At 52.9% G+C, this 22,317-nt stretch overlaps 2 protein-coding genes and 1 long non-coding RNA gene across 25 annotated transcripts in view; 1 reads left to right on the top strand and 2 right to left on the bottom strand.

Annotated features, from left to right (window-relative positions):
- Positions 1-2,878, bottom strand: part of LOC136403866 (uncharacterized) — a 13,973-nt gene extending 11,095 nt beyond the window's left edge. The window contains exon 1 of the long non-coding RNA XR_010751191.1: positions 2,815-2,878. This is a non-coding gene — a long non-coding RNA (uncharacterized lncRNA). The remainder of the gene's footprint in view (positions 1-2,814) is intronic.
- Positions 1,658-19,226, top strand: ATXN2L (ataxin 2 like). 23 transcript variants are annotated; one of them, XM_066383127.1, is made up of 24 exons: positions 1,848-2,435; positions 4,231-4,267; positions 4,479-4,535; positions 4,617-4,688; positions 5,067-5,217; positions 5,798-5,922; positions 7,004-7,095; positions 7,556-7,756; positions 9,037-9,212; positions 9,364-9,474; positions 9,868-10,080; positions 10,162-10,233; positions 10,474-10,544; positions 10,713-11,008; positions 11,091-11,160; positions 11,570-11,716; positions 11,817-11,889; positions 11,983-12,170; positions 12,504-12,633; positions 12,722-12,843; positions 13,008-13,220; positions 13,380-13,623; positions 13,776-13,935; positions 14,188-14,664. In XM_066383127.1, the coding sequence occupies exons 1-23, from the start codon at positions 2,143-2,145 to the stop codon at positions 13,928-13,930; spliced, it is 3,309 nt and encodes a 1,102-aa protein (XP_066239224.1). In that variant the 5' UTR covers positions 1,848-2,142; the 3' UTR covers positions 13,931-13,935; positions 14,188-14,664. The 23 variants fall into 23 exon arrangements, 22 of the variants coding, with proteins under 22 accessions (XP_066239244.1, XP_066239224.1, XP_066239222.1 ...); XM_066383125.1 differs by having other exon boundaries at positions 14,165-14,664; XR_010751190.1 differs by lacking the exons at positions 13,776-13,935; positions 14,188-14,664 and adding exons at positions 14,747-14,903; positions 18,904-19,226 and having other exon boundaries at positions 1,850-2,435; positions 13,380-13,569.
- On the bottom strand, positions 18,136-22,317 carry TUFM (Tu translation elongation factor, mitochondrial). The gene is made up of 10 exons (XM_066383172.1): positions 22,168-22,317; positions 21,870-22,064; positions 21,268-21,434; positions 20,468-20,572; positions 20,221-20,385; positions 19,947-20,079; positions 19,759-19,863; positions 19,487-19,638; positions 19,280-19,399; positions 18,136-18,506 (listed from the first exon to the last, which is right to left on the bottom strand). The coding sequence occupies exons 1-10, from the start codon at positions 22,208-22,210 to the stop codon at positions 18,333-18,335; spliced, it is 1,359 nt and encodes a 452-aa protein (XP_066239269.1). The 5' UTR covers positions 22,211-22,317; the 3' UTR covers positions 18,136-18,332.

Here is a 22,317-nt window from a genome sequence, read left to right as displayed (position 1 = left end):
AAGCTAGATGATAGGGAAAGGACTAAAATACAATCCTTTAATGACCTTAGCCTCCGGTGGAAAGGAGAGCCACATGAAACCATCTCAGTGCTCTGAGCGTCCAGAGGAGGGAGTCAATAACAGGATGTTCAAAGAGACTGACAACTGAGCTTGAAGAATGAGAAAGTAGGTGACAAAACAGTATGTACAAAGGCAGAGCTGAGTAAGGGCAAGGCATGTTGTGGAAATGGAAGTTTAATGGGACTAAAACAATTGAGTGTGGGAGCAGGATGTAGCTGCGGGAGACGGGTGCCCACAGTGAGGTTGAAGAGGTGGCATGGCACCAGGAGGTACAGGTAATGCTAGGAAAAATCTGGACTGTGTTACTTAGGCATCCAGGAGACATGGTCTTTAAAATACCACTGGAATGTATTCACTTCACAAGTATTTAATTGGCTGCTTGCAATAGGCCAGGTACTGCAGAAGGAGCAGTTAAGAGTAGATCCGAACCCTTGGAGAGCAAGAAGACAGAATTTAAGGAGCTCTTAGATAAAGTGGGGGACATTGCTGGGCAAGTACACAGGAAGGGAGCCGAGCACACATGAAGCTAGGAGTGAATGAATACTCCCCAAAGAGCAAGGCAGACTTTTATTTGGGTGCGTGTTTGAGGGAGGAGTGTTTGGGGAGAGTTCCTATGCTACTGTCTGGAGTGAAGAGGACCGAGTAGTAAAATTTTCTCTGGGACTAAGATCACAGACCCATCACTGCTTCACTCCTTTCTGCATGTAGCAATGAGTAATCCTTTAAAAATAGAAATCTGGTCTCTTTTGTTTCCTGCAAAAAACTCCCCACTGCTTTCAGGATATAGTCTGTCTCTTAAAAATCTGTCCCAGGTTACTTACCTATCCAGTTTCATTTTTTAAAACCTGCTCCCTCTTTCATTTTATTCTCTTAGCTTGTTGCATCCTATTCCTCCTGCCTAGAAATCCATCGCCCAACACTTGTTTTGGTGTTCACTCCTATTTGCTTTCATAGTGTCCAGTGCTCCACCTAATGTTACTAGCTTGAACTCCCTGAGGGCATAAAGTGGTTTAATTACAGTCCTATCCAGAGCATCTAGCCTAATGGCCAACTAATTTTAAATGAATGAAGATTGTCTTTACTGCAGAATTAGGTGGAGCATTTTCAACTGGACCCTAGAAACTTTGGCCTTCAAACAGTCTCTTTATTACTACAATTTAAGGGTTCATTTTAGTGCTTGGGAAAACAAACCACTTAGGACTAAATTATTAAAAGTTTCAAATAATTTGTGATTGGGCTAGGTTTAGCTGCAAAGATCAGCGTGCTCAAACTGACAATTCCGGAACCCCACTAGTCTTTAATTTAAAAGATAAAATGTCGAGAATAGCTTCACCTGAAACCTATCACCCGCCCAACAAGCCGCCCGTCTAGTCCGTGAGCTTTTTTTTTTGCACAATGACCCCGCCCACGGAGAGGAGGGGCAGATGGCGGAAGAACTGCACGCTACGTCGTGACACCTCACAGACTGCGGAGGCATCCCAACCTACGCCGGGGGCGTGGGCGGAGCGGCCGGTTCTTCCTTCCTCTCTGCTTCCTCGGCTCCTCCCCCCGCGCTTCACACGCTCATTGTGAAGCGACAGCGGCTGGCAGCCTCCGGGGCTGCTAGAGAACTACAGACCCTAAATCCTTGGCGCGCGTGAGCGCCCGCGCTGCTCCGCCCCCACCCGAAAGACTAGGGGCGCGAGGTTCACCTTTCTTTATTCTCTTCTGCCGCCGGCCTAACCGCCCCGGCGCGCGCCGAGACCACGCCGGCGCTCCCCCGCCCCTCCCCCTTCGGGAGCTCCCGCCCGCGCGCTCCTCCCCCTCCTCCCCTTTTCCCGGCGACGCGCACGCGCGCCAGCCCGGCTCGCGCCCTCTCGCTTTCCTCCGGCCCGCGAGACCCCCTCCCCTTCCGCCTCGCGGCGCTTCCTCGCGCCGCGATCTTCTCTAGCCACCCCCGACACCGCGGGCCTCCCCACCGCCCGCCAACGGCGGGCCCCCAGCTTCCCGATCCCCTTCGCTTCCCGCGCTGTCCGCCGGGGGCCTAGCCCCGGCCTCCTCTTCCCTCCCTTCCCACTAATTCCCCTTCCGGACGCTGCCATCATGTTGAAGCCTCAGCCGCCACAACAGACCTCCCAGCCCCAACAGCCGCCCCCCACGCAACAGGCCGTGGCCCGCCGGCCTCCCGGGGGCACCAGCCCTCCCAACGGTGGCCTCCCGGGCTCCCTGGTCTCCACCTCGGCTCCCCCAGGGCCTCCCGCTGCCGCTTCCCCCTGCCTGGGGCCTGTAGCCGCTGCCGGGAGCGGGCTCCGCCGGGGAGCCGAGGGCATCTTGGCTCCGCAGCCGCCGCCGCAGCATCAGGAGAGACCAGGGCCAGCGGCCATCGGCAGCGCCAGGTGAGGAGGGGTGGGTTTCCGGGCGCTGGAGCGCAGGCTGCGGAGCGGCGGCCGCTCGGTCCTGGCCTGGCAGCCGGGGGACCTCAGTGCCCCGAGCGAGGCGGGCTCCTATAGCCTGGCCACCTTTGACGGGCTCCAAGGGGCGGGGGGACCCCCCGTGAAGCCGGGGATGGGCTCACTCAGGTCCTAACAGGTCAGAGGACCCCCACCCCCATCCCCCTCGCAGCCACAGGGACATTTAAGGGCCATGCTCATCTCTTTCAGCCTAGTCGGGGCTTGCGGCCTGCGCCGTAAGGGCAGGCCGGGCGCATCCCGCTAGCGCCGTCGGAACCAGGAGTTGGGGGGGTGAAGAGGTGGTCGGGGTCCCCAGCTCCATTACCGCGAAGGGTCTCGCGGTTCCCGGCTTCACCCAATGGGGAGTCGGCTGCGGGAAGGGGTCCGGGCCGTAGCCAATGGAGGGGGCCGCGCGGCCCACAGTTTGGCCAATGGGGAAGGAGGGACTTGGAGCGGGTTGCCACCTCCCCCTTCCCAGTCTGGCCAGTAGAATGGGAGCGGGGCGGGCGGGGGGACGGAAGGAGAGACAACTGGGAGGACTGCGGCCCGGGAACCTCCAGAACGCGCGCGCTCTGTACGTACGTGCGCGTGGATGTTCTGTTTTATGACCCGGGCATTGGCAAGCACCGGGTAAATTAAGGCAGGGGCTGGGAGTGTGCGTGGAGGGGTTCGTGGCAGAGTGGTAGACAGTTCACTCGGTTTCTTCTGTGTATGGGTTAATGGAATTGAGCGTGGCAGTACACGCAGGCGCAGTAGGTTCTGACCGAAGGAGGGGGTATTTTGAAGAGGCCCGTGGGTCCTAGTGCGCAGGCGCAGGCCGGGCGAGGCCTCCCGGTGGCTGCCTTTTGCGGCTGCGCTGTCCCCCAGCCCCGCCAACGGCCCCCTCGTCACTCTTCTCAACCACTGGTTACATCAGCCAGCGAGGAGCAGGGTTACCAAGCGATTGACGACCCCTCCCAGAGTGGGTAACTGGCTGAATGAGTAAAGAGGTAGAGAGGGTGGGTTGAAGAGGGACCACCCTCCTCCCAGAGACTGGGGCGTAAGGCTCGGAGAATGATTGCCTCTGTTTGGGGAGGTAACGTGCTTGAGCTAAACTACTTAGAATGTGCACTCCCTGAGCCCCCACTTTTTTTTTTTTTAATTTTTATTTATTTTTTACAGAGACAGTGAGTCAGAGAGAGGGATAGACAGGGACAAACAGACAGGAACGGAGAGAGATGAGAAGCATCAATCATTAGTTTTTCATTGCACGTTGCAACACCTTAGTTATTCATTGATTGCTTTCTCATATGCGCCTTGACCGCGGGCCTTCAGCAGACCGAGTAACACCTTGCTGGAGCCGGCGACCTTGGGGTCTCGAACCTGGGTCCTCTGCATCCCAGTCCGACGCTCGATCCACTGCGCCACCGCCCGGTCAGGCCCTGAGCCCCCACTTTTACATTTTAGACAGGTTATTAGTTGTCAAATACTGTAGCATTGGTCTTTTGAAAGCATGCAGCCCTGGCCCTTTGGAGAAAGTGAGACAGCAGTTGTTGATTGAGGTCTGTTTTACTGGCATTTGGATGAAATGTGTTTACTGGTTTATGATGCCTTTTTCCTCTCTAAGGTGAGAGTTTGAAATTTAACTGTAACAAGATCAGCCTTTTCATGTGTTATGTTGTTCTAGGATACCAAGTCCTTTGAAATTGTGTAAGAGAGATTGAATAGATTTAAATAACTAGTTTTTTGTTTCCTTTTATAGGGGACAAAGCACAGGAAAGGGACCCCCACAGTCACCGGTGAGTGCCCCCCTCAAAGAACAGAGTTAAAAGACTTATACGTAAAAACATACAGAACAGATTACATGTAGGAATAGTCACTTGAGTTCAGGAGGACAGAAGGCTCACTCAGCACAGAACAAGGTTGGGTGTATGTGGAGTGTGGACATTTAGAAGGAAGGTGAGGTGTAAGCCTACACCTATTTATTTCTCCCTTTTATGTTACTGACAGGTGTTTGAGGGTGTCTACAACAATTCCAGAATGCTGCATTTCCTTACAGCTGTTGTGGTAAGTGAGTACCTAATCCCTATGTTGTCTGAGGATGTAATACGCCTGTTTGCTGGAGACTTATTTTTCTCGCTCTCTTAGGGCTCCACTTGTGATGTAAAGGTGAAGAATGGTACCACCTATGAAGGTATCTTCAAGACTCTGAGCTCAAAGGTCAGTTTACCCAACATAGCTAATTTCGGGAGTTGCGTAGAAAGAGAAGAGAAGGAAGGCGCTTGTTGAAGAGTGAATGGTGTTGGATGACATTGTGGCCGCTGCTCGTGTCTGTGTGCATGATGTGCTGGAGTGGTGCTGCAGGCAGGGAAGGACTTGAGTCTATAATGTGAGGGCTACTTCAACGTAAAAATGCTTAAATTTTAAAATGTCAGTTTAATTTGGGGATTTTTGCTAAGTACTGTGGTTGATACTGAGAAGACGTTATATATGATGCTGGGAAAAGTTGAGAGAAAGGGTAAGAGAAGAATAGTCATAGTTTTGCCTTCGTGTCTCTGGATACTGACCCATGCATGTCGGGCAATGGGACTTTTTTAGTTTGAACTGGCGGTAGACGCTGTGCACCGGAAGGCATCCGAGCCAGTAGGTGGCCCTCGTCGGGAAGACATTGTGGACACCATGGTGTTTAAGCCAAGTGATGTCATGCTTGTCCACTTCCGAAACGTTGACTTCAATTATGCCACTAAAGGTATTGTGCCCGGATATTATGTCAGGCCCACTTTGAGCAGAGAGCAGGTTACATGATGGCTTGATTCACCCCCTTAACTACCCACTTAACTGTCTTTTTGCCTGAGGAATAGGCTGATTGGATTTTTTATTTTTCTTTTATAATTTTTCCTTTGACTTAAGAAAGAAGGAGTTAGAGAGAAGCATCAACTTATTTCACTTAGTAGTTTTATTTAGTTGTGCACTCATTGGTTGCTTCTCACATGTGCCCTGACCACGGATCCGACCCATGACCTTAGCACACTGGGACCACGCTCTATTCACTGAACCACCTGGCCAGGGCCTGGATTTTTCTTCTTCAGAACATGTTTTGATATCAAATAAAGTGGGATGAATTCGGCCTGTATTGTGGTTCTTGTTTTCTGACTCCTTGCTGCTTATAAACTATTGATATGAGGCTTTTTACAGTGTGCCTGCCTGTCCCCACCCCCAAAGCCTGGCACGCATAAACTTTGCTTGTGAACAACTTGCGGGCAGGGAAGGGGTATTGGAAGAAAGCCTGTGAAGTATGCGACTCCTGGTCTTCCACTCTGCCTTCACAGACAAGTTCACTGACTCGGCCATTGCCATGAACTCGAAGGTGAACGGGGAACACAAAGAGAAGGTGCTGCAGCGCTGGGAAGGGGGCGACAGCAACAGTGATGACTACGACCTCGAGTCTGATATGGTACAGTGTCCTTCCCCGAGACCCCGAGGGCTGGGCGGCTCTGCTGTCAGAGTGTGGTTATTGACACTGATGTCATTCTTGGACCAGGTTGCTTCTGGGGAGGGGGGAGAGAAATTCTTTACTCTTGGCTGTTTGTGACAGTCAGATTCCAGATGGAAAGGTACAGAAGATAGCAGAGGTACCTGTTCTCTCTCACCATCTACGATTTAAAACTTAATGTTTGCTTCAAGTCATCTTTCCCCCCAAACTGAAAAGTATAATAGACACGTATTATATAGAGAGTGTAATAGACACAAGGGAGTACTATATAGGCCCATTTCCCTTTTGAAAAAACAGCTGCTATGAATCATTTAAAATTTCTCATGAGTGAATGCATTATTTTGCTGTTTAATTTGCACAAGAATTTACTTATTTACTTTTTCTGCTTGTTTTTTAATGTTTCCTGTTGCTACATACATCCAGTTCATTGCTTTTAACTGTTTTGTATTATTTTTTATTTTTTATTTATTTTTACAGAGACAGAGTCAGAGAGAGGGATAGACAGACAGGAACAGAGAGAGATGAGAAGCATCAATCATCAGTTTTTCATTGCGACACCTTAGTTGTTCATTGATTGCTTTCTCATATGTGCCTTGACCGAGAGCCTTCAGCAGACCGAGTAACCCCTTGCTCAAGCCAGCGACCTTGGGTCCAAGCTGGTGAGCTTTTTGCTCAAGCCAGATGAGCCGGCGCTCAAGCTGGTGACCTCGGGGTCTCGAACCTGGGTCCTCTGCATCCCAGTCCAACGCTCTATCCACTGTGCCACCCCTGATCAGGCTGTTTTATACTATTTTATTTACATACCATCCATGTATACCCAACAAGTGGTGTTTTATTTTTTTCCTGTTTTGTGGTTTTTTTGCACTGCTGCTTTACTGAATTTTTAGAATGTGTATCCCATGTACATATACCAGAATTTCTCTGGGATATAAACCTGGAAATGGACTTGTTAGGTCCTGAGACTTCAGTTTTTAAGTTTTTAATGATAGGTCATTGTTGCTTTTCTTACTGGGTTTTAAAACATTCTCCTTCTTCCCCCTAGTCCAATGGATGGGACCCCAATGAAATGTTCAAGTTCAATGAGGAGAACTATGGAGTCAAGACCACCTATGATAGCAGTCTCTCATCTTACACGTGAGTGTCTTGGTACTCCCAGTGTGGTACAGTTCGAGACCTGGGTCACTAACAGAAACTCTGAGTGAAGCGTGTCTTTTGTTCTGGGTGTTCCTGTGGCCTCTCTCCCTCGTATTGTGTCTTTGGACTGCTCAGAGGCTTGCTTTTAACCTGGATTCCATATTTAATATGTATTTTCCGATGGCTTTAGGCGACCCCTGTGTTTTGGTCGTTCGACCCCCGCTGGGGTCGCGACCCACAGGTTGAGAACCGCTGCTCTAGAGCTTAAAACGTACTTAAATATTTGTGTGTCTTCCAGATACAGAGGTGCCGTGCTGCTCTGTCTGGGCCCTAGTAGATGCCATTAAATATATGCGGAGTTGTTGAAGGGCTCTAACACCCATACTTGAGCTTGTAGTCACGCTTTTCCTTTTTTCCATTTTGTCCCTTGGCTCTGTGGTGGTGTCTGGTGGTGCCGTAGGGTGCCCCTAGAGAAGGACAACTCGGAGGAGTTTCGTCAGCGGGAGCTGCGTGCCGCGCAGCTGGCTCGAGAGATTGAGTCGAGCCCCCAGTACCGCCTGCGGATCGCCATGGAGAACGACGACGGGCGCACTGAGGAGGAGAAGCACAGTGCCGTGCAGCGCCAGGGCTCCGGGCGGGAGAGCCCCAGCTTGGTGTCCAGGTGACTGCGGGCAGCCTGATGCGGTTGGGGCTCCCTCTCTAGGGCAGGAGTTTTCTACACCCTAGATTTAAGCCTCACAGCCATGTGAGGTGTAGGTTAATAAATCGTTATTCCCACTTTCTGTTTTGAAAGATGGAAATGTAGTGGTTAAGTGATTTGTTCATAGTAAGAAATTTGAGGGGGGGTTTTTTTCTGTATTTTTCTGAAGCCGGAAATGGGGAGAGACAGTCAGACAGACTCCCGCATGCGCCCGACCAGGATCCACCCGGCACGCCCACCAGGGGGCGATGCTCTGCCCCTTCGGGGCGTCGCTCTGCTGCGACCAGAGCCACTCCAGCGCCTGGGGCAGAGGCCAAGGAGCCATCCCCAGCGCCCGGGCCATCTTTGCTCCAATGGAGCCTCGGCTGCGGGAGGGGAAGAGACAGACAGAGAGAAAGGAGAGGGGGAGGGGTGTAGAAGCAGATGGGTGCTTCTCCTGTGTGCCCTGGCCGGGAATCGAACCCGGGACTTCTGCACGCCAGGCTGACGCTCTACCACTGAGACAACCGGCCAGGGCTGAGGGTTTTTTTTTGTTGTTGTTTTTTACAGAGACAGAAAGTCAGGGAGAGGGATAGATAGGGACAGACAGACTGGAATGGAGAGAGATGAGAAGCATCAATCATCAGTTTTTCTTGCAACACCTTAGTTGTTCATTGATTGCTTTCTCATATGTGCCTTGACCGCAGGCCTTTAGCAGACCGAGTAACCCCTTGCTTGAGCCAGCGACCTTGGGGTCTTGAACCTGGGTCCTTTCGCAATCCAGTCCGACGCTCTATCCACTGCGCCACCGCCTGGCCAGGCATCAGAGTTTTGATATATGTTCTCTTTTTTCCTATGCATATTGGTCTATATGTTTGTCCTATTCTGTGAAAAGAAATCAAACTGTATGGGATGATCTGTATCTTGTAAAGGATGCGCTTTATGTATAGTGAGATATGCATACTACTTTTCTCATAGGTCAGGAGCGGTAGCATCGTGGGGCACTAGCCTGGTTGGTTCAGTCAGGGTTGACACAGCATAAAGTCATAAGCCTGTAGCCATAGAATGTTTAACCAGGACAGATCTTTAAGTGGGATAGTGCAAAAAGCTGGAGCCAGGTAGAGAGAGAGAGAGAGAGTGTGTGTGTGTGTGTGTGTGTGTGTGTGTGGAATGTGGACTTTAGAAGGAAGGGCTTTATCTTTCCAAAGTGGGTTTTGTAGCTACTTGACCTCATTTGAACTCTTCCTTCCCCGCACCCCCAGGGAGGGAAAGTATATCCCGCTACCCCAGCGAGTTCGAGAAGGTCCCCGGGGAGGAGTTCGTTGCAGTAGTTCTCGGGGTGGCCGGCCTGGCCTTAGCTCTTTGCCACCTCGCGGACCTCACCATCTTGACAGTAGCAGCCCTGGCCCGGGTTCTGAGGCACGTGGTATTAATGGAGGTGAGTTGTGAAGCAGACTTTTGTGGGGAGCAGGAAAGGGGTGGGAAGGATAACTGGAAGGATTTAGATGGGTTGGAAGGATGGTGGATCGATGGTGGTAATGTAATGGCGGATACTTTGCCTCTTCTTTTCCATCTTTAAAAAAAAATAGGCCCTTCTCGCATGTCCCCTAAGGCACAGCGGCCTATGAGAGGTGCCAAGACTCTGTCTTCACCCAGCACTAGGCCTTCTGGAGAAGCCTCTGTTCCACCCCCTTCTGCAGGTAAAATTTCAGTAGTGTTATATGGAGAAATGGATAGAGATTGGTAGAGGAATATAAATAATGTTAGTTGTTGGAATACTGGGGTGAGAGACTGAGGATGTGCAAGGTATTTGGAGTGGGGGGTTATGCTTGGAAATTTCTAATTTCTGTTGAAATACAGAAGTTCCTCCAACACGGACCTGTCTTGCTAATAGCTTTGGTTGGCTGGAACTGATGGTAACCACCCCTTAAAGTCTTTCATGATGCTGATGAAGCCATTTTACCTACTTATTACCTGCCTTGCCCTTTAGGCATTTAGGTTTGTGGCCTTGTGTATAAGAAGTGGATAAACTTGGTGTTTTTAGTAAGTCCTTTCTACCTACTGCAGATTGACCAGCAGTAACCATTGTACAGCTTTTCCTTTTCTTCCAGTGGGCCGGATGTACCCCCCGCGCTCTCCCAAGTCAGCCGCCCCTGCCCCGGTCTCTGCTTCCTGTCCTGAACCTCCCATCGGATCAGCGGTACCGACCTCTTCAGCTCCCATCCCTGTGACATCATCGGTTGTGGACCCTGGAGTAGGCTCTCTTTCCCCAGCTTCTCCAAAGATCTCACTGTGCCCTGCAGATGGTAAGAGCCGGGCGGTTGAGGGCTGTGGGCAGTAGGAAGGTTCTTGGAAGAGAGACCTTCAGACCATCTTCTCTTGCTCAGTAAAAGAACTTGCCATCAAGGAACCTGGGAGAACTCTGGAATCCCAGGAGCTGTCCCGGATATCTGGGAAAGGTGAGGATTTTTTTTCCTGCTAAAGTCTATTGCCTCTTTGATTAGGAGAGGATTTCAGTTAGGAAAGTTGTTGGGAGTCAAAAACAATGTTTGTTAGACCTTTGACCCTAACTTCTTTTAACAAGATTCTCAGAAACTCCTGTTTTTTGTTTTTGTTGTTTTGTTCTGTGGGCTTGATGGTACCATGTAGCCACCTTTGAGAAAAGAAATGGATGTTTTCTTTTTTACTGTTTCTCATAGTCCCTGGCCTTCAGAATGAACAGAAACGCTTTCAACTGGAAGAACTGAGAAAGTTTGGGGCCCAGTTTAAGGTGAGAGAAGTGTGGGAGTGAGCTGAGATGTGAACAGTGAGGGTGCGGTGGGCGTGGGGGCTGGTGGAAGGCACAGGACAGGGTGGGCTAGGGGAGATGGAACAAGGGTGGAAGCAAGCAGGGCCTGACGTCTGGCCCAGTGTTGTACGTGTGACTCTCTCCTTCCAGCTTCAGCCCAGTAGCTCTCCCGAGATCAGTCTGGACCCTTTTCCTCCCCGGATCTTAAAGGAGGAGGCCAAAGGGAAGGAGAAGGAAGTTGATGTTCTGTTGACTTCAGAGCCCTTGGGGTCCCCAGGCTCTTCTAAGACAGAGTCCATATTGGATAAAGAGGACAAAGCACCCCTGCCACCAGCAGGAGGCACCGAAGGGCCAGATCAGCCGCCACCACCTTGCCCAAGCCAAGCCAGCAGCCCCCCAGTGGGCCTCATCAAGGGAGATGACAAGGACGAGGGCCCCGTTGCTGAGTAAGTGGAACGGAGGTGGAGCAGGGCAGGTGTCAGGTGATGAGGGCAAGCCTTGGAGGGTTACTTTATTTTTCTCTCATAGACAAGTGAAGAAGTCAACATTAAATCCTAATGCCAAGGAATTCAACCCCACAAAGCCTCTGCTGTCTGTGGTGAGATTGGGAGAGTGGGGCGGTCGGGCTGGTTTGGGAAAACTGACCCGTTTCAGGGTGGTGTCAAGGGATTGCGATGTGCCCGACCAGCATCGGTGGGTTTCTGAGACTTGGCATTGGCCCCGGGAGTGTCTGAGTGTGATCCTTATGAGCCTGGGCTTCATTTGGGCCTACTGACTTGGCTTGAACTTTTGTATTTATAAGCTTTATGACAAGCTACTTAATTTGTTTTGTCACCTATAATTTGTGTCTATTCCATAGGATATGATATGAGGCTTAATCAAGATAAGAGTATAGAATGTTTGGCCCACAGCACTCCCCCTGTAAATGCTGTGGCCGTCAGCAAGGGGGTTGCTGTGGGAGACAGAAACTGTAAGGTATTTTATACACATTTTCCTTTGTCTCAAAGAACAAGTCCACCAGTACTCCGACTTCTCCAGGGCCCCGGACTCATTCTACTCCCTCTATCCCGGTGCTGACAGCAGGCCAGAGCGGGCTGTATAGCCCCCAGTACATATCCTACATACCTCAGATCCACATGGGACCAGCTGTTCAGGTAGGGGAAGAGGTCTGGTTGGGCTGGCAGAGGGCCGGGCCAGGCCTGTCCTGAGCATTTGTAACATGTCATTCGGCCTCATCTGTGTTCTTATTCCTAGGCACCTCAGATGTATCCATATCCTGTCTCCAACTCAGTGCCTGGACAGCAGGGCAAGTACCGGGGAGCGAAAGGTGAGCAGGGTTGGGAGGGGCCGTGGGGATGGCTGCCCGCTGCTTCCTGGCAGATGGAGCTTGAGCTCTGCACTCTCTTGCCCCCACCCCCAGGCTCCCTGCCCCCCCAGCGCTCGGACCAACACCAGCCAGCCTCAGCCCCTCCGATGATGCAGGCTGCCGCCGCTGCCGGCCCCCCTCTGGTGGCTGCCACACCTTACTCTTCTTACATCCCCTACAACCCACAGCAGTTCCCAGGCCAGCCCGCCATGATGCAGCCCATGGCCCACTACCCCTCCCAGGTGACTGCCGCCCGGGAGGAACGTGGGGATACAGAAGCCCTGCTAGCGGCCCCAGCTCCACCCACATTCTGGCTGGGTGAGAGGCAGGCAGTGTTCTGGACAGTGGTGTCAGGCGGGCTTTGGCCCTGGCTCTGTAGGGCCTGTTGCAAGGCACTTCAACACCCACGCCTTAGTGTATTTTCTCTATTAAAAGTGTTGGTAGAACAGCATCTGCGTAGTTAGGCTGTTGTGAACGCCCAACAAGGGAGCGGGGATCGGCCAGCGCAGTGTTGTGCAGAGGTCCTGCCTTCCGCGTCTTCCGCTGTGCCGACCCTTCTCTCCTTGCCACTTCAGCCGGTATTTGCCCCCATGCTTCAAAGCAACCCGCGCATGCTGACATCGGGGAGCCATCCCCAGGCCATCGTGTCGTCGTCCACCCCTCAGTACCCTTCTGCAGAGCAGCCCACCCCCCAAGCCCTTTATGGTGAGTTCTTCTGGCCCTCCCCCCCAGGCTGGGCCTCTGCTCCCTTGGGTGTGCCCGGCACTGATTCTCTTTCCCCTTCCCGCGGCAGCCACTGTCCACCAGTCCTACCCACACCATGCCACGCAGCTCCATGCCCACCAGCCGCAGCCGGCCACCACGCCTACTGGGAGCCAGCCACAGTCCCAGCATGCGGCCCCCAGTCCTGTCCAGGTGCCTGCCGTGGGGGATCCGAGTGGTTGGGCAGGAGTGGGTAAAAGGGGGTAGAGCTTGGGGTATTCCCCGGTGGAGAATATCAGGTGGGGTCAGCAGGCAGAAGGCCTGGGTACCGGAGGAGGGGATGGCACTCATCCTTCCCCTCCCCCCCTCCCCGACAGCACCAGGCAGGGCAGGCCCCACACCTGGGCAGTGGACAGCCACAGCAGAATCTGTACCACCCAGGGGCCCTGACGGGCACGCCACCCTCTCTGCCGCCGGGGCCTTCTGCGCAGTCCCCCCAGAGCAGCTTCCCCCAGCCAGCCGCTGTGTATGCCATCCATGCCCACCAGCAGCTGCCCCACGGCTTCCCCAACATGGCCCATGTCACCCAGGTAAGGGCCCGCGGAACCTGCTTTGGCTGGCTCTGTTCTGCCATGAGGACCTGAGCCCTGGGTAGTCCCGTTCCCATGAGTCCCTGATGTGACCCTACTGCGTGCTCCAATGCAGGGCACTCTGCAGTGGCGCTCCCAGCTGCTTTCTGTCTTCCGCAGGCCCATGTCCAAACTGGAATTACAGCAGCCCCGCCCCCGCACCCTGGGGCTCCCCACCCGCCCCAGGTGATGCTGCTGCACCCACCCCAGAGCCATGGGGGCCCCCCCCAAGGCGCGGTGCCCCAGAGCGGGGTGCCTGCACTCTCAGCTTCCACACCCTCACCCTACCCCTACATCGGACACCCCCAAGGTGAGCAGCCCGGCCAGGCGCCTGGATTTCCAGGAGGAGCCGATGACAGGATTCGTGAGTTCTCGTTAGCTGGGGGGATTTGGCATGGAAGAGCTGATGGGCTGCAGGTGGGGCAGGATGCACGGGTTCTGGGTGGGGAGTGATGAGGGGTCTTGGAGGCAGGGCTGTCCCACAGGGCGCCTGCCGACCTGCACCTGTCTGTGAAGTATGTAGGGTGGGCAGAAGCCACAGTCGCCGCCGCCAGGGGCTTGCTCCTGGCTCTGTCCTTTGCTTCCCTCCGTCCTCGCTCAGTTGTGATCCAGCAGCCCCCCTCCCCACTGCCTCCCCAGCTCTCAGTGACCCCGACTGTCTCCTGACTTAGCCGAGGTAAGGTCAGCGCAGACAGGGCCAGGCTGGGGTGTGGGGGGCTGAGCTGGGCACACGAGGAAGGGCTCTGGCTCACTGGGAAAGTGATCCGTGCTTCCCACAGCCCCGAGGCACCTTGAGGAGGCCGTTCCTGCCCAAACTCCCCGCCCCCACGCTGGACGGCAATGGATGCAGGGACAGCTGCTTGGGTTCTAATGCTCCTGCTTTCTTCTCTTTCCCCTCCAACCAGTTCAATCTCATCCCTCCCAGCAGCTCCCCTTCCACCCCCCGGGGAACTGAAGATTGTCCTGGCCGCGACCTGAGACCTCCATGAATTGGAGGGAAGAGTGATCTAAGTCTCTTCCCCCAGCAGCTCGGACCAGTCCCAGCCCCCAGCCCCCAACCTCCCCTCTCCCCTGGGGGAGCTGGGGAATTCCTGCCAAGCACCTTGAATGGGAGAGGCTTCAGTGGGTGGGCCAGGGTCCAGCGGGGGTGGGGGTTCCTGCTCTGCCCCTGCCCGTCCCCACCTTATCTCCCTCCCATCTTCTTATCCTCCGCTGGAGACAGAAGATCTTTTATTTTCTATTATTTATAATGTCAAGACTTGGGCCCCCTGTTCTTTATTCCCCATTAACTTGAGTGACCTGCGTGAGAGACAGATGCCCCACAGGATGGTTGGACAAGGACTTTTACTTTTTATTACGTAAAAATATTAAAAAAAAATTTAAAAAAAATAAAATTTTAAACTAACTTAATCTGCCTGTAGTTTCCTCTTTGGAGAATAGAGTAAGATTGTAGCTTTCAACTTTTATTTTTTATTGATTGATTTTAGAGAAAGGGAGAGAGACTGATCTACCCAGCCATGCGTTCATTGGTTGATTACTGTGTGTGCCCTGACCAGGGGTCAAACCTGTAACCTGCTGCATTGGGACAAAGCTCCAGCAAACCGCTGTGCAGCCAAGGCTGTGTAGCTCTCGGGCTTAAATATGGTAAGCTGTGGCTCTGAGGTGGGGCAGGTGTGGCAGGCAGTACAGCCTCAGGACACTGTCCTGGCTCTGCCACACTGGGCACCTAACCTCCCAGTGACTTCTCACCTCAAAATTGGTCCTCACGAAGTAAGCGTTCCTCTTTACACTGAAAAACTTGAGCACGTGTGGTCCCTAGAAATGAAGGCCTGACTGGCAAGAGGTCTTCATTGTAGGGAGACCTACAAAGACGCAGCTGCAGTGGGGCAGAGAGCTGGGTAGGGGCTGGAGCTAAACGAGGGTCTGTGGGCAGGACGAGCCAAGCATGGGGGTGTAGAAAAACTCAGGCTCCTGGTGTTTTTGTTCAAGGCAGCATTTTGAATTGTTCCTCAGACCTGGCCTTGGTTTCCTTGTCTGTGGAGATGATTTCACCTTGTAGTTGAAGGAGGAGACTGGTGCTCGATGTTAGGCAGGGGGACTTCAGCTCTGACCTGGGCCAGAGAAACTCGGCTGAGACCAGGACTGGAAGAACGAAGGTTAGATAAGTGGGAAAATCCCAGACTGAAGATCTGAAACCTGGTGGGCATGGGGTGGGGGTGGGAGGGAGTGAAGGGGACTGAGAAGGGGACTGAAGAGCTGTGGGGGATGTCGTGACGCTGAGAAGGGGACCGAAGAGCTGTGGGGGATGTCGTCACGCTGAGAAGGGGACCGAAGAGCTGTGGGGGATGTCGTGACGCTGAGAAGGGGACCGAAGAGCTGTGGGGGATGTCGTGACGCTGAGAAGGGGACCGAAGAGCTGTGGGGGATGTCGTGACGCTGAGAAGGGGACCGAAGAGCTGTGGGGGATGTCGTGACGCTGAGAAGGGGACCGAAGAGCTGTGGGGGATGTCGTGACGCTGAGAAGGGGACCGAAGAGCTGTGGGGGATGTCGTGACGCTGAGAAGGGGACCGAAGAGCTGTGGGGGATGTCGTGACGCTGAGAAGGGGACCGAAGAGCTGTGGGGGATGTCGTGACGCTGGGCGGTGAGCAGCGCAGGAAAGCCTCAGCTGGGCTGAGGGTGTTTGAAGTGCACGTGGAGCCTGACCGGGCGGTGGTGAGCATCACCCTGGAATGCTCAGGACCCAGGACCCAGGTTGGAAGAACTGAGGTGACTGGCTTCAAGCCCAAGGTTGCTGGCTGGTCTAGACCCCTGCCCCAAAAAAGCACACATGAGAAAGCGATCAGTGAACTATGAGTTGATGCTTCTCATCTCTCTCTTCCTCTAATAAGATTGCAGATGAAGAAATGGGTCTCTAAAATAAGGCCTACCGGAAAGTTCTGTCTGTTTCTATCACAAGTTTCGACACGTAAGCACGTTTATTTGGCGCATGTGTGCCTCTCTATTTTTATCACTTAATGTATACATATGTAGCAAATTAACTAAAACAAAGTTGTTTCACGTTAGTCTTATGTGTGAAGCGATAGTGTACCCATGGCTACTGATAAAGTTCATTTACGCCACTGTAATTTTTACGAATTTCAACAAGGAAGAAATGCTACAGAAGCATGTCTGTTGCATCCACCATATTCCACGGACTTAGCACCCTCCGACTATCACTGGTTTTTGTCCTTACAAAATTTTTTGAAGGGCAAAAAATTCAAAAATGAAGAAGATACCAAACAAGCACTGGTTCAATTTTTCACATCAAAAGATAAAACATTTGGCCCTGGCCGGTTTGCTCACTGATAGAACGTCAGCCTGACGTGCAGGAGTCCCGGGTTCGATTCCCGGCCAGGGCACACAGGAGAAGCGTCCATCTGCTTCTCCACCTCCCCCCCTCCTTCCTCTCTGTCTCTCTCTTCCCCTCCCGCAGCCAAGGCTCCCAGAGCAAAGTTGGCCTGGGCGCTGAGGATGGCTCTATGGCCTCTGCCTCAGGTGCTAGAATGGCTCTGGTTGCAGCAGAGCAACGCCCCCTGGTGGGCATGCTGGGTGGATCCCGGTAGGGCACATGCGGGAGTCTGACTGCCTCCCCGTTTCCAACTTCAGAAAAAAACAAAACAAAACATTTTTCAAAAATGGGATATACAAATTGCCCTCACACTGGCAAGAAATCATTAATAATAATGACAATTATATTACTTAATAAAGTTTATTAACGGTAAGAAAAATTTGTATTTTGTTTTATTCCAAAAATGGACTGAACTTTCCAGTAGACCTTATACTAATAGATATAAATGCAGGTGTTACCACCCAGTACTTTTGATGCTTTAAGGATGAATTGCAGATTGGTTTTACCTTCCCTTGCTCCTAAGAGCAGAAATGTCAAAGTTGAAAGGGATTCTTATTCCCTCGTCAGGAATTCCCGTGAAACCTTTCAGCCTCTCCTTGGACAATGAGGATAAAACAAACCTGCCTTAAGTTCTTAGCAGTCAGACTGGGTTCTGAGCTTCACAGAACAGCTCACATGGAGAGCCTCCCCTCAGGCTGCTTGTCAGGCCGTCTGGAATACACTCATCTGCCAGGACCCACGTTTAAAAGGCATGCCCATTAATCCTGCTGAAGGGTACCTTTTCTTTTGTTTCAAGTCAGCATCCTGGTCAGTCATTTCAATTTTTAAAAACCTACTCATCCTGACCAGGTGGCACAGTGGATAGAACGTCGGACTGGGATGCAGGAGGACCCAGGTTCGAGACCCCGAGGTCGCCAGCTTGAGCGCAGGCTCATCTGGCTTGAGCAAAAAGCTCACCAGCTTGGACCCAAGGTCGCTGGTTCGAGCAAGGGGTCACTCGGTCTGCTGAAGGCCCGCGGTCAAGGCACATATGAGAAAGCAATCAATGAACAACTAAGGTGTTGCAATGAAAAACTGATGATTGATGCTTCTCATCTCTCTCCGTTCCTGTCTGTCTGTCCCTGTCTATCCTTCTCTCTCTCTCTCTGTCCCTGTAAAAAATAAATAAATAAATCTCAGCACTTTATTTCCTATGTATTTGATACACAGCATTTTTCTCTTTAAATCTGAATTATTAAAAATGAAACCTTGATTCTACAACATCTCGAGCCTTTTTGGAATTAATGGCGACACCATATCAAATACAGATTAGGTGTTAATAAAGTAGTTCTTAGGTGCTAGGTGCTGGTTCTAAAAGGTAAGATAGAGTCCTCAGTATCAGCTTAAACAAGAGTGGCTAGACATTAAATGCCTAGTAACTACACAAATGGTGCTGGCTTCAAGTGGTACGCCCCCTCCTTCCAAATGACACAAGACCCAGGCTAACTTACTATTATTCACAGAGCAGTTTATTGACCTACCTCACCTGGCAGGCCACGTGGCCCCTTCTGGCCAGGGGAAGTGTCAGTCTCGCTGCAACTCTGCTAGGCTGCAGCCTGTGCCCTGGGACGGGGCATCAGAAGCACGAGGGAATACTGGCCAGCACAGCCCTGAACATGAATGGGCCTGAGCACAGGTCCACACTCAACTCCACTTGATGTTCTTGTCCTCCTCAGTCATGACTGGCGTCTCAGTGACGAGGCCGGTGCCAATGGTCCGGTTGCCATCTCGCAGAGTAAAACGCTGGCCCTTTTCTAAGATCATTGGCTGCCGCAGGATCAGGGTCAGCTTCAGGTCCTCCCCGGGCATGGCAAGCTCCTGGAGAAGGCAGAAACAGGGACCACGCATGGCCTTCAGGGAGCCTTCATTCCGACTGCTGGCTGGCTACAAGGCACAGGACTGGGAAAATGCAGCAGAATGATTATTCTTTCTGGGGAGAGCTTCATCCCAGCTGCCAGGCAGATGCAAACAGGATACATCAAGGCAAAAAAAAAAAAAAAAGAACCACTCATCAGTGTTTCTAAAGTACGTGTGTGAGGGAAAATGCTGAGGAAATTTTGGGTTGTGCAGGCTTCTTAGCCATGGGGGGGGGGGGGGGGGTTGTGTGTGTTTGTGTGTTTTTCTTTTTTTTTGAAACTCTCAAGAAGAAATCTTTTCCAGGAAGTCTTTCTGGATAAATGCTAATTAGCTAAGTTCTTAATCTATTTCAACATAGGGAACACTGGATGAGGACTCCCTCCCTCCCTCTAAATCCACTGGTCCAGACCCTTCCGTCACTCGCTGCTTCTACATCACCAGCCAGCATCTCCGCACCACACTGCTGCACACATCTGTGACACTGAAGCAGACCGAATACAAAGGGCGTTCCACCTGGACTGGAGGCGCAGTGGATAAAGCGTCAACCTGGAACCCTGAGGTCGCGGGTTTGAAACCCTGGGCTTGCCCGGTGAAGGCACACATAACAAGCAACCAATGAACAACGAAAGTGAAGCAACTATAAGTTGATACTTCTTGCTCCTTCCCCTCTATAATCAATAAAATCTTTAAAAACAAACAAAAAGGATTCCTTCACATCCCTTGACCCACCATACCTTCCCTGGAGGCAAGATGACCCGACAGGACATATCCCAAGTCAGGGAGAACATGACAGGCATGAAGTGGGACACAAAGGGCTTGTGGCGGCCACCTTCCTCTTTGCTGAGGATGTAAACCTGGAAGAGAGAGCCAGCAGCTAGAAGTACTGCCTCTCTAGGGGAAACTGATCTCAGCCAGCCCGCCCCAGCCTCTGCAGCCCTCACCTGGGCCTCCACCTTCTGGTGGGGCCGGATGGAACCCGGTTTGGCCATAACCAGGCCCCTTCTCAGGTCCTCCCGTTTCAGGCCTCGAACCAGGGCCCCAAGGTTATCCCCGGCCTCTGCCCTCTCCAGGCTCTTGTGGAACATCTCAATGCCTCAGAGAGAGGAGACAAGGGAGGGTGAGGGTAACCGGGCAAAGGGAAGGCACCAGGGATCTGAAAGGGGAGAGGTCACCCTGGAACAGACCCCTGGGTGTCAAGGCTTTCTTCCTCTACCTGTCACCACACTGCGAATGTTCTTGTTGTGTCCCAGGAACTCACACTCATCTCCCTTCTTCAAAATGCCACGTTCTAGTGTACCTGTCACCACCGTGCCCCGGCCTAGGAGGGAACAGGAAAGGACATCAGGGACTGTGAGCCAGACTCTTGCGACGGACAGGAATGCGCATGTGCGTGGTCCTCACCAGGGATAGAGTAAACCGACTCTACCGGAAGCAGGAAAGGCTTCTCCAGATCCCGGGTGGGCACCGGGATGTGGGTGTCCACAGCATCCAACAGCTTCTGCACAGACTTCAGGCCTAGCTCAGGGTCACGTTGCTGGGTGGGGGGCAGGGATGACAGGCCTCTGAAATTTATATTCTGCTAACCAAGACCCACTCCCCAGACTCAGAGCTTAGCTCCGATGCTCATCCAGCCCCATCCTCTGCCACAGCAACCCTTGCCTGACCCTGCCCTCACCTCAAGGGCACAGAGGGCAGAGCCTATGATGACTGGGGTCTCCTCCCCTTTGTAGCCAAACTCGGTGAGCAGTTCCCGGATCTCCAGCTCGACTAGCTCCACCATCTCGGCGTCCTGGACGGCGTCTGCCTTATTCACATACACTACAACGTGCTCTACTCCAATCTGCTCACGGCAAAGAGATGCTGTCTGCAGCGGCCCGCCAACCCATTCCTCCTCCCTCCACTCCTACCCAGGCGCTGCATACCTGCTTGGCCAGTAACAAGTGCTCTCGTGTCTGCGGCATGGGGCCGTCATTGGCTGCCACCACCAGGATGCAGCCGTCAAGGGGGGCAGTGCCTGTGATCATATTCTAGGTCGAGTAAAGAGAGGAAACTATCAGCCTAGGTCAGTGACCTCTTCAGCTCCACACCTATCTAGCCAAACACGGCAGTTAAGAACTTCTTTGTTTTTAAGGGGCGATAGACAGGAAGGGAAAGAGACGAGAAACAACAATTGGTCATTGTGACACTTCAGTTGTTCACTGACTGCTTTTTCATATGTGCCTTGAGTGGGGCAGGGGGGGCTAGAGCCGAGCCAATGATCCTTTACTCAAGCCAGCGACTTGGGCTTCAAGCAAGCAACCTTTGAGCCCACACTCAAGCCAGCACCCTCGGGGTTTTGAACCTGGATTCTCAGTGTCCCAGGCTGACGCTCTATCCACTGCACCACCACCTGGTCAGGCAAGGCTCACCTTTCTCTGCCATATCCTTACCACCCACTTTATTTATTCATTTATTTGTTTGTAGGTTTTATTGATTTTAGAGAGATAAGAGGGGGCAGGCACGGGAAGGATCAACTCGTAGTAGTTGCTTCTCGTTGGTGCCTTGACTGGGCAAGCCAGGGCTTCGAACTGGCGACCGCAGCATTCCAGGTCGATGCTCTCTATCCACGGCGCCACACCACAAGTGAGGCTCACCACCCACTTTAAGTGGCATGCCTCCCCACAAGTCTACCTCTTTCCTGACAGAACGAAGCTCCTGGCCCTGTCCCCAGCAATGCACTCACCTTAACATAATCTGCGTGACCTGGGCAGTCTGTGTGGGCATAGTGGCGGGCAGCAGTGCTGTACTCCACATGAGCTGCATTGATGGTGATGCCACGGGCACGCTCCTCCGGGGCATTGTCAATCTCCTCATACTTCTTAAACTTGGCCCCACCTCCCTCGGCTAAAACTAATGGGTGGAGGGAAGAGAACACAGCTCTCAGCTCAAGTTCCAGAGGTAGAGGCAGGTCTCAGGACACACCCCTGGGCCCCTCCCACTTAAACTACAGGCAGCCTGGGAGGACTGCCCCTCCCTCAACTCCTCCTGAAGAAGTAACCAGTCCAAGAGACGTTGAAGGGTTTCAGTCCTGCCCAGCGACTTTTTAGAGACAGTCTCTCTAAGGTCTAACCTACGGCTAGAAGGTCAGTAGGGTACCCCAATTTATGCATCACAAAGCTTTTCATTTTCATGGGAAATCTGTCTGGTGCATTTGCCAACCGACCGCCCACTGGAGTTCTGGCTCCTGGGACTACACTAAACCTCCAGCAGCCACTCTGTGGGCCCCACCTCCCTGACTCCAGGTCTGCCTGCAAAGCGGGCGCTGCCGGATGCACCCACGCTTACTCTTCGTTATGGCCGCGGTCAGTGTGGTCTTGCCGTGGTCCACATGGCCGATCGTACCCACATTCACGTGGGGCTTGTCGCGCACATAGGTCTTCTTGGCCTCCACGGCCAGGCCCCGGCAAAAGGGGGTCAGTGCCGGAGTCTTCAGCGGCCGCAACAGGCCCTGCAGTAGTGGGGTCGGGCCGGCGCCGAGACCTGCCGGGGCAGAGGCTTGGAGTCAGAGCGCAAGTCCGAGCCGGGTCACTCCAGACGACCCCCATGTGTCCTCGGACCGCCATTGCCCTCCCCGCCTCCTCACCGCTGAAGAGGGGCGTCGCGCGCAGCAGGGTGGTGGCCGCCATTGTGGTCGTACTCACGCCCCGAGCACCGGGTAGCGGATGCCCGCGCGTGCACTAAGAGGGCAGTTGCGCCTGGAGGTCACTTCCGGCGGAAGTGAGAACCCGGAAGG

The sequence above is a fragment of the Saccopteryx leptura genome, chromosome 4 (assembly GCF_036850995.1).
Source record: "Saccopteryx leptura isolate mSacLep1 chromosome 4, mSacLep1_pri_phased_curated, whole genome shotgun sequence".
Taxonomy (NCBI): domain Eukaryota; kingdom Metazoa; phylum Chordata; class Mammalia; order Chiroptera; family Emballonuridae; genus Saccopteryx; species Saccopteryx leptura.
The sequence above is the reverse complement of the archived record's forward strand: the minus strand, read 5'-3'. Positions and strand labels throughout refer to the sequence as shown.